This window comes from Belonocnema kinseyi, chromosome 2 (genome assembly GCF_010883055.1).
Source record: "Belonocnema kinseyi isolate 2016_QV_RU_SX_M_011 chromosome 2, B_treatae_v1, whole genome shotgun sequence".
Lineage (NCBI taxonomy): Eukaryota > Metazoa > Arthropoda > Insecta > Hymenoptera > Cynipidae > Belonocnema > Belonocnema kinseyi.
In genome coordinates this window covers 117,713,266-117,724,678 of record NC_046658.1, presented here as the reverse complement: position 1 = coordinate 117,724,678, position 11,413 = coordinate 117,713,266, and the positions used below count along the sequence as shown (strand labels likewise).

At 30.5% G+C, this 11,413-nt stretch overlaps 1 protein-coding gene across 2 annotated transcripts in view; it reads right to left on the bottom strand.

The window, feature by feature from the left end:
• Positions 1–3,240: 3,240 nt before the first annotated feature.
• LOC117167262 (ABC transporter G family member 23-like) overlaps positions 3,241–11,413 on the bottom strand; it is a 52,324-nt gene continuing 44,151 nt past the window's right edge. For both annotated transcript variants that reach the window (XM_033352066.1, XM_033352067.1), the window contains exons 7-12: positions 10,350–10,735; positions 8,233–8,348; positions 8,068–8,138; positions 6,997–7,085; positions 4,395–4,571; positions 3,241–4,170 (exon numbers count right to left, since the gene is read on the bottom strand). In XM_033352066.1, coding sequence (XP_033207957.1) covers positions 3,869–4,170; positions 4,395–4,571; positions 6,997–7,085; positions 8,068–8,138; positions 8,233–8,348; positions 10,350–10,735 — 1,141 coding nt within the window. In that variant the 3' untranslated portion in view covers positions 3,241–3,868. The remainder of the gene's footprint in view (positions 4,171–4,394; positions 4,572–6,996; positions 7,086–8,067; positions 8,139–8,232; positions 8,349–10,349; positions 10,736–11,413) is intronic.

Below are 11,413 nucleotides of genomic sequence, written 5' to 3'. Positions count from 1 at the left end.
AATTTTGCTCAAAACGCTCCGGAAAAATTCAGGCGTATTTCTCGGCTGATTACAAGAACTTCTTATTCTTGACAAATTTTCCGAAAAGCGCATAGTTTTTCAATAAAAATTTTTTATAGTTCTCCGTAACCTTTATTGCACTCTGACATCAAACCACACCTTCACCGCATTGTCATCCTGGGAATTTTCGAGTACACCCAGCAAAAAAAAATGCCAAAGCGTAAAGCCTCAAAAATTGCAACAAACTCCGAATCGGAATGGGATTCCGATGAAAATGATGAACGTATCATCATACCTATTTCCTTGCTTTCCTTTACTTCTTGCGATTTCTTCATCCACACTGAACTGCCAATCTTTCTCTTCTGTGCACTTCTCTAAAACATGTATCCATGACTCCTGTTCGTATCCACATACTCTACATAGATAATCCTCTTTATCCATCCAATATCTACAAGCTCTCACTCCTTCTCCCATTCTAAACCGTATCACTCGACTCCATTGGTCTTTCTTTCATATTTTTTGCAGATATTCTGGTTCCGTCAACCCTTTGACCATCATATACCATCTATTGTACCTCGAATCTATCATCTGTATACATATATCTTCTCCTTGCTCTACTAATAGCTCTAACTTTATGTCCTGCCACTTCACAACCCCTTTTCGTTTATTACAAACCCTTCTTATTTTTCTCCTTTCTTCCTCCCATTTTGAATTTTCCAAACTGCCTCTCACCTCATTGTCCCGAATTTGGCCCAAACATACTTGTCTTTTTCTGCTTCCCTCTTCCCTTTTTAGCTTCTTTTAAAACCTCCAGGCTCTCTTAATTTGTCTAGTAACCATTTTTTTCCTCCCTAACTCTTGTCTTAACATGTATCCTGGGCAACTTCAGCTTTCCCTCATTATCCACCTCAGAAATCGCTCATGTATGCTCTCTTTCCTATGTTCCTTCCATCCCCAGATTTCCACTCCATAACACAACACCGCCTAAATCAGCACATCAAACAACCAGGCCCTGATTCTCCAATCGTCCATGTACCTTCTCTTTCCTATACCCCATACTTAGCCCAACACTTTACACGCACATTCAATTCGTTTACTCTCTTGCAGCTCGTTTCCCCCTCCTGCCTCAAACCAAAAACCTAAGTAACAGAACTCCTACATCCTTTCCACTGTTTGTCCATTCATCTTCTGAACGTAATCTATTATGGTGTTTCTACTTCTGAAACACATCACCTTGATTTTCTCTGCGTTCACCGTCAGATCCTTTGCTCCCACATACTCTTCAAAAATTCTTATCATTAGATTCATCCCCTTCTCGTCGTCTGCTAACAGAACTACAGATCTGACATGTCAGGAAAGGAGAAGGAAATGGTTAATTGAGCGAAGGGCATGGGCGGGAAGAAGGAAAGGTAACTAGGTAATAACAGGTAGGCATATATTTTGAGTAAACGGAGAGATGTGGATCTGGGACGAAGAAATAGAAGAATTGAGAACTTGGCAAACAAAGCAAGAAAAGGAGAAGGTTAAAGAACAGGTAAATAAGAAGGAAAGAAATGCGTGGGGGTTTGCGAAATAAAAAAGGGAGCTAAATATGAGGACATAAGGAACGGGAGGAAAATATGGGCCTGTGAAGGTGGCATTCTGGAATGTTTCAGAAATAAAGAACAAGGACAAGGGCTTTTGAGTGGAAGTGACAAAATGGCATGTAATAATGGTGAGTTAAACATGGGCGGTTGAGAAAGACTGGCAGGGTATGAAAAGAATGTTACCGAAAGGTTATGTGTGAACGATGCAAGAAGCAAGAAAGGAACACGTTAAAGGGAGAGGGATGGGCGCAAGGGTCTCAGATGTGAGAAAATAATTGGCAGTAAAAGAGAGAAAATAGGGGGATAGGGACGAAAACGATGGAACAGTGGTAAGAAGGATTAGAGTCGGAAAAGTCAAAATAGGGGTGTTTTGTGTATATAGAGGTATATGTAAATAGTTGCAGGCTTAGGGAGATAGACGGAGAGGGGAGGAGGATACTAGACATAACAGAAGAAACAGGATGGATTATATGTGATGGCAATATGAAAGGAGAGGAGGAAGGAGAGATCACATTTGTAGGGAAGGGAGAGACAGTAATAGACTACATCCTTGCGGAAGAAAGAATGAGGAATTTGATAAGTTGCATGAAAGTAGGTAATGAGAATGGGTCCGTGTACTTCCCGGTAATAACTGCAATGAAAGGTTGTTGCCAGAAGTGAGGCAGTTGGAGAAAGAAGAGAGGGAGAGAAAGGAGATAGGGGAGAAAGGAACTAGAAAATGGAAGTCTGCGGGGTAGATAAACTAAAAGAGTTTGAAGAAAAAATGAAAAAGGAGAAGATTAGGTTTATTGAAGAGGAGGGAGTAGACTTGTTAATGAAAAGAAGAAAAGGGTAGATTGAGAAAGTAAGGGATGAGATAGGTACAAAAATAGAAAGAGAAGGGAGAAAGAGAGGCTATTGAGACGAAGAATGTACGGAGAGTAAAGAGAAAATGAAAGAGTATGTAAGAAAATGGAGAATAGGGAAAATGAAGAAGGCGGATTACAATAGGAGAAAAAGAGAACATGAGAGAATGCTAGAAAGGAAAAAACAAAGGGAAAAGGAAAAGTACAAGGAAGAAGTAGAAAAGCGATCAAAGAAGGTGGGGGTTGGAATATGATAAACAAGGAAAGAGGACGAAAGAAGGGCGTGAAAGAAGAAATAGAATTGGGTGAGTGGAACAAAATAGTATAATAGGAGAAAATAGAAAGTTAGTACAAGAAGAAATGGAAGGAGGGAATATAATAACAAGAGAATAAGTGGATGCGGCTATAAATAGATTTAAAAGAAACACGGCTACAGGGGAAGATGGTATGGAAAACGAAGCTTTGAAGTATGGAGAAGAAGTGGTCAGGGAAGGCTTGTCGGAGATCTGCGTCAAGGTATGGAATGGAGAAGGGTGTCTAGAAGAGTGGATGGCAGGGCTGGTGGCACCACTTGTCAAGAAAGAGTAGGGAAAGAAGATAGAGGAGTACAGAGGGATCACTCTCGTTCAACGAGAGATATTAGGGAAAATTGGTTACGGTTATCATTTTCTGAACTATAACCAAAATAATAGTATTCTAAATTTAGAATATGTATTTATTTTAGATTTCAGTTCGTCTTTACATCGTTATTTTATGTAATTTCGAAAAAATGGTATCAATTTTAATGAAAAACTCAGCATAAATGTATACTTTAGAGAAGAAAAAAAGGTTAGATTTGCCATCAACTGTACAAAAACTTAGAATACATAAATATACTGATCTACTGAAACTATCTTATTCAAGAGAGCAATCACTAAAATTATAATATCATATACGTATTATTATAATCATCATTATTACATTACCTAGATAACTTAAGTATTCTTTCCTGTGTCGCTAAAATTAAGAATCCAATCTTTACGTCATTAACATCGAAAATGTTGAGCAACAAACCCCTGTTTCCTACAATTGTCTCAGACAATATTTCATATACTACACAATTGTCTTCTCATGAATTCAGATAAAAATAGGAATAAATATATTACATCGCATTGAGCAAATCATTATTGGCATATAAAATAAAACTAAAACATTTCTTCAAAGGATTACAAATAATTTCCTATCTACCTCAAGTTTGAAGAAGATTCTATATTTTACTCAACAAAACTTTCCTCTAGAGTATAGAATATCCTCAGGTAGTTATTAATTACATGTATCTACAAGAAATATCGTCATTAGAATAATAAATCCATCATAAAAATGAATTTTACTTTACAAGTCATTACAATGGCATTCGGAATTCAATCGTCAAGTTAAAAAGTACACATTTTTAAAACTTCAACCCTTCTTAAACTTAATCAACAAAATTGCGACTGTTTGAAAGATGATAATCCAGACGAAAGTAGCAATAAATCCTTCGTAAACTGTAGGTTCTGAAATTGACCAACCTCGGGCTAACATAGATCTAAATGATTCTGTACTTTTCGTTAGAGGTAGAAGATAACTGATGTATCTCAAGATTGGGTTCATGCCTTCGATTGGCCAAATGATTCCACATAACATGACGATTGGTAGAAAGGATCCCATAGCCATATAGGTAGCACTCCTTTCGTTTTCACAAGAACATGCCACCACGAAACCTGAAAAAATATATTTCATTAGTTTAATCGCAATGAAAACGTCACCTTAGTTAACCGATTTTATTCAGGAGTTTTATTTTTCTGCAGTTTTCCAGTTCCCTGACCAAATTTTCAGGCGAATGCCAGTGCTTCTAATAAAAATATAGCTGAAGATAATGAAAACATCTGTTTAGGGATTTCAAAGAATTTATAAATGTGTAAATTGAAAATTTGATTATAATTACCAAAGCACATTCCACACAGTCCAGTGAGAATTGTGAGAGTTGTCACCCAAGCAAGATCTCCTTCACATGTGATGTCAAAAACAGCGAAAGCGACAATCAAAACCATTACTGTTTGACCCGTCATCACAACAAATTGCGTGACGACTTGTCCAAAAAGAATTTCAGTACCACTTACACCTGTAAGAACATTTATTATGTCAAAATAATCCTGATTTTTAAAATCATTTGTAGTTTATTTAAACAATATTTTTAATAATAAGGAATTTATTATTAGTGTTGATAATATATTATAGAAAACTTTATAATTTTTTTTACCAAGAAAACAGTTACTACAGACTAAATTATTTATTTCTCTATTTAGAAAATCAGGTAAGAACTATATAAATAAAACTATAAAACAAATCTGTATAGTAGAAAAACTCTTGTATATTTTCAGATTTTTTAAATAATAATAATAATGATAATAATAATTGATTTTAGCTGAGAAAATTCTTCAGTTTATAAAATCGTCAACTGTCAAAAGGGAAACTGACTTTGCATTTAAGGGAATTTTTTTTATATGTTATATTTTTTTATCATACATTTTTATTTATTGGACTCAGGTATTGATAACCAGATTTCTATCTGTATATATTGTACCTGTTCTACGCCCACTCCTTAGTTTTCTTAGGAATTTAGATTTTATGAGAGTATTTCTAATATTTAAAAGGATGAAAAAATAAATAATAAATTTATAAGAGTAATGGAATAAATGTTATTTACAATTATAATTTATTTATATTTCATTATTTGTAATGGATTTAATAAATACACACTCAATTTAATTTACTAATTAAGTTGAAAACTTTTTATTACTTTTCTAATTTAATTCCTTCTACAATTTTATTTCTTAAACAATTTCTTTAAACGATTATATTTCTTCAACAAATTAATTTCTTGAATAATTTTATTATTTTAACAATTACATCTTTCATACAATTTTTAGTTTAAAAAATTTGTTTTCAACAATTTTATTTCATCTACAGTTTCATTTATTCAACAATTTTATTTTTTCAAGGGATTTACTTTGTAACAGGTTAATTTTTAACATTTTAATTTCTTAAACAATTTCATTTTTTAACTATTTTATTTCTTCTACGATTTCATTTCTTAAAGAATGTCACTTTTTGAACAGTTTTATTTTTTAAACAATTTTATTTCTTAAAAGTGGAGAAGTTTAAATGATATTAAAATCAGATTAAGAATCCTGTTTAACATCCAATACTCAAATTAATATATAGAATTCTTTTAAATAAAACCAACAATTTATATTTTTGTCGTTGGATTCATGGTTTCAGTTTCAGGAATTCTATACATTAATTTCTTAAATAATTTCATTTTTTCAAAGTTTTATTTTTTAAAATTTTATTGCTTGTACAATTTAATTTCTTCAACAATTCTTTTCTAAAACGATTTAACATTTTTAAACTCTTTCATTTCTTAAACAATTTAATTTTTTTATAATTTTTTTAAAATTTTTATTTTTTAATTTAATTTTTTCAACAATTTTCGAAATTCACCACAATGTTTGATTCGCTAACAATATTCATAAACGTATTCACAGTTACTATTTTACAACTAATACCTTAAATTTTGGTGTATGGAATCGACTTAGAATTTATTTCAGGTGAGTCCTTATCATGATAATTATTTGTTTATAAACATTGTTTAACTCATTATTAATTGTTGTCAATTTAAGAGTTATATAGCAAACAGTTATCAGAAACACATTATTAGTCGACTGCGTAAACAAAAATTGAGGCTATTCGTTAAAAATAGCCAAAAACTTAATTTTTTATGAATGTTTTTTTAATTTGTTTAGAAACACTGTTTAAATAATTTATAATTCTGGTGAATTTACAAGGTATTATAGCAAAAAGTAATTGAAAAGACACTCTTAGTTTACTGTGTAAAAAATTAAACGTATTCCCTGAAAAATAGCTGAATTCTGATTCTGTTTACAACAATCATGTAAACTATTAAAACAAATTATTTAATGAATTTAGTTATTTGACCAGTAATCAGAAAAACTACGTCTACTACCCTGGTCGACACAAATAAAACCTACTACTATTAATTATTTAAAAAATTGCCAATTAGCATCTACTTTCAAATAAATCTAATGAAATGTTATTTTTTTACAATTTATACCAAAAATCTGGATTTTAATCAGCTAAATATTGCCAATCCCAAGAAGCAACTTTTTCATTAATTATTTTATAACGTAATAAATATATTTTTCATTCTTCTTAACTACTGGAAATCATCTATAAACTGTTCTAGCACAGGTATTGTTTTATAGATCCCCACAATAAAAAATCTCAATTTTGATGTTAAATAAAAAATTAAGCACATTTTTTTAAATTAAAAATGGAAATCTACACATCTTCTCGAAATAAAAAAAATCTTTATAAAAAAAGCATCCAGATCGAATGAATAGTGGAGACTAAAAATTGACTTGTCCACATAAACATTTTTTGCCCCATTGTGGCACGTTTTTATGGTCCTACATTTTTAGAATTAAAAAAATTATTTTATTTTCTTATTTCAAAATGTTACCTACCAGCAACTAAACTTCTTTCAAGTAATCCTTCGTTTCTTTCTAATAACATGGCTCCTGAAGTCAGTGCAACAGATAAGAAGAAAATAATTCTGAAACAGAGATTAATTTCCATATTAAATATTAATTTATACTAAAAGACTAAAAGAACTTTTAGAAAAACTGAAAAAAATATTTTCATAACTTTGTCAGATTTTTTAAGTACGTTGACGTTACATTTTTTAGTTTTATTCATCCTGTGACTAATCATTAAAAACAATATGCACATTCAACAAAAATGGTATCAAATTTCAAAAGATTTCAAAACTTAAAAAATAACACCTTTGATTTTTCAGGTCAGATTTATATAAGCACAATTATTTTCGAATTCCTTTATTTAAATTGGTAAATATTATTTTCATTTTTTTTCATTGTATGAGTTTAAATGTTTCGAATAAATTTGTAATCAAGATTCAAATAGATTAAAATTTAAAAAGCTAATACAAAGGGAAGTTTACGTTTGGAACATTGAAAGCGTCGAAATGTTGAACTTTTCTGTCTATAACAGAAGAATGAATGCTACATCCATTTGAAAGTATGCACTGAATTTTAAATTATCATGCTTCAAAAGTATCTGAACTTAAAGGCTTTTAAAATAGATATTTGAAATAAAGTGCCCTTTTTTGTTAAAATAAGTAAGAGGTTAAATAAGCTAAGAAAAGTATATGGTTAGGAAGAAAAATAACTTTTATGAATTAAAAAAAAAGTCTTGTTAGTTCAACCAATTTTTTTGCATAGAAAATCGTTTTGCCAAACTAACAAAACATTTCGTTGAATCGAAAAAATTTGTTGTGCGAATATTTGTCTTAATATACAGTTTATAATAAATATAGCTATGAAGCTATCGCCCGAACTTCTCAGAACAATAATTGAAATTTAATATTAACTTGGACAATTTAATATTTTATTATTTAAATGACACATCATTGCTAAATTGGTTTGGTCGCAGCTGTAAAAATTAATTGAAAAATTCGTTATATCAGTTTAAAAGTATATTTTATATTACAATGTAATAATACAATTAAAAATACTCACGTCAGTATAACTCCAGGAGCGGCAAAGTCCGTAAAATTAGGATCTTTCGAACCATATACTGGAGTTCTAAACTGCAAAAGAATCAAATATATAATATAAAATTGCTTAAAAAGAAATAATTTCTCTTTAATTTACTGAGGAAAGCGTTTTGAATTAATATCTTACGTCTATCGGTATGTCAGTGAATTTTGCCCTGTAATTGCAAGCCACAGTGACTTCTTTAGCAAAATCTTGATAAGAATACAGAATATCCCTTTGAAGAAGCTGGCCAATTTGTTGATCTAAACAAATATAGGAATTATTTATGAACTTTTTTTGCCATTTTTTATTTAAGGGGTCGCTCAACATCTACGTCTTACTTCCTGGTGAGGAGAGGGTTAACAGGTTTTGTGACGTTTTGTGACGTTTTGTGACGTTTTGTGACGTCAATGAGAGGAGGGGCGTTAACGCAGCACGTTACATCACACATTGAAAATATAAATGTGAATAACGCTTTTTTTAAATGCGTGTAAAAATAAAAATGAGTGATTTTATTTTACAATTAAAGAATCTAAATACAGAATTCACACTCTTTCCCCTATTTCCATATTTTTCCACGTTTTAAAGAATTTTTTCCCTGTTTTCAAGAAACTTTCCCTTTTTTTCGTTTTTTTGCTTAAATGTGAACCTAATTGTGAGAATCTAATACTAAAATATTACTACTTGTGGAATATTAAACTATTTTGTTAAAAGTTGTTTTTTTGTTGTTGTTGAAAAGTAATTTCCTTGCCTGAAAATGTAACTCATCAATTTTTTATCAAACATTATTGTTCTGAGTTGAAAATTCATCTAATAAATCGATATGGATAATCAATCTTTTTTAATTGAAAATTCAACTACGTTAAAAATAATTTTATTGGTTGAACAATGATCCCTTTGACCGAAAATTGAACTATTTTGTGGAAAATTCGTTTTTGGGGTTTAAAATTAATTTTTAAATCTGAAAATTGATCTGCTCCATTTTTTTGTTGAAAACTGATCGTTTTTAGTAGAAATACATCTATTAAAATTTTCGATAAGACATTCTCTATTTTCGTTGCCGAACAACTACTTAGTTGAAAGTTATACTATTAGGTTAAAAATTCGTTATAATAGTTTATGATTTAAATGGTTTGTTGAACATTGATTTTTTGTTTTAGGTTGACAATTTAGAACTTTGAATCACGTTTATGTATTTTATTGTAAATTAATTTTTTGTAGATAATTAATCATCTTGAGTGAAAATTTTACTGATATGATGAAAATTAAACTCCTTTGTTAAAAAATCATTTTATTGTTTTAAGATGTAACTGCTTTGTTAAAAATTAATTTTTTTATTTATGTTCGTTTATAGTTGCAAATAAATTTTTTCAACTTGAAATTCATCTATTGCACTTTTCACTAAAAGTTAATCTAGAGGATTCGCTCTTTTGGTTTGAAAATTAAACAATTTGGTTAACAATTTTGTCTTTCTTAACTGTATGATCACTTTTGTATGAAATTTGTCTCTTTGATTTGGAAATTCAGCTCTATTGGTATAAATTTTATCTCCTTTTAGTTGAAAATTAAACGATTTGGTTGAGGATACAACTGTTTAGTTAAAAATTCGCCTTGTTTTGTGGAATTCAACTGTTTTTTGTTTTGAAATGAAAATATTTTTGGTTGAAATATCAAATATTACATTTTTCGTTGAAAATTCACCTAATTGGTTGAATTTCATTGTTTGTTCAAAATGTATCGCTTTTGATTGCAAGTTCAACTATTCGGCGATAAATGAAACTGTTTAGTCAATAATTAACTTTTCTGTTTTTGATCATCTTTCTTTGAGGGTTTAGAAGTGAACTTTTTTTTAAAATATTCAACTTTTTAGCTTGAAAAGTCAAAAGTTTCTCTGAAAATTCATCTCTTAAAATAACAAAGTAGTGTTTTTTTGGTATAAAATGAAACTATTTTGTTGAAAATGCAATATAAAATTTTGACTGGAAATCTTAAACGTTTAATTTTAATCCATGCTCAAGACGCTTACTGTACCTACAAATTAATTTTACTAGAAAAAATGATTCCCCTATTATTTCTCTATTTTTGTGAAAAATTACCCTGTTTCTTTTTCTGTTTTGAGACCATCTCTAAAACGTTTATCAAATAAAACTAAAGAAAAAAAACTTTGATTTGAAAGTGGGAGGGTTGGGGGTTGTTTGTATTTGAAAGAACCCTAAGAAAAAATTCTCCTCCAATTAAATTTTGAATATACAAATTTAACTCACTGGACATGTCCATGACTATATTCAAATCAGAGAATACAAGAGTCTCGTTGTCGGCGGTGCTGCCCAATTCAAGCCTATCCATCAGAGATTCAGAATAATTGGCTGTAAATGAAAGGGCAGCCCAAGCCCAGCCCTTTTCTACAGCATATCTCGCTTCTCCATCTGTATCATATGGCAAGTATTGAACCTCTCGCTTTTGAAGATGTTCTAGAAATCTACAACTTAATCGTGTCCAATTGCAACCAACCGTAGGAATACATGGTTCTTTGCTGTCAATTAATTCATTGTTCACTATCGCTAATGTTAATCCAGTAGGGTCTTTACCAATCGAAACACAGAATAGGATTATTTGTAGAACTGGTAAACCAATGATGAAAAGCATAATTCTGAAATAAAATATATAAGACTTTAATATTATATTATTGTACTAACCTTTTTTTTGTTTTCGTGAAATTTTGATTTTAATAGGTGCCGCTGGTCCTTTTTAAAAATTATTTTCTTAGATGTGACACAGTCGGTGAGGCTCACATTGTTATGCAAAGAGGTCTATGTTATTTACTGTGCGATGAGGTATGACTGACACCTAAGAAGTTTATTTCCAGAAAGTTGGAAACAACATAATATAACGAGATCTAAAAACTCAGCAAAGGTGGCCAGATTCGGTGTACTGCCTTGAGAATAAACACAGGTGTGGCACAATAGGCTTTATAGCTTGTGCACCAGAGGGGAACCTTGAGGGCTCCCCCGCTCACATTGCGAACTAATTAAACTTTATTGATTTGGATTTCTAATTTCAGGGTGGTGAAAAAGATATTTTCGCTGTTTGATGGTAACTATTTCTGATGATAATAGAGATTCCTTTAAATCTACACTTTTGAACACCGTAATCTCTTTTTCATGCCAAAATGATTATTGTTGGTTTCAATTTTCTCTCTGAATTTTAAAAGGGAATTTTGTTATCTTTAACATTTTTATTGAATTGAAAGAAAGTAAATTTTGGTTTGCAAATTTTTCTAAATTAGGGAAGGAATTTTTTTTTATTTTGAAGTTTTTTTTATAGGGTT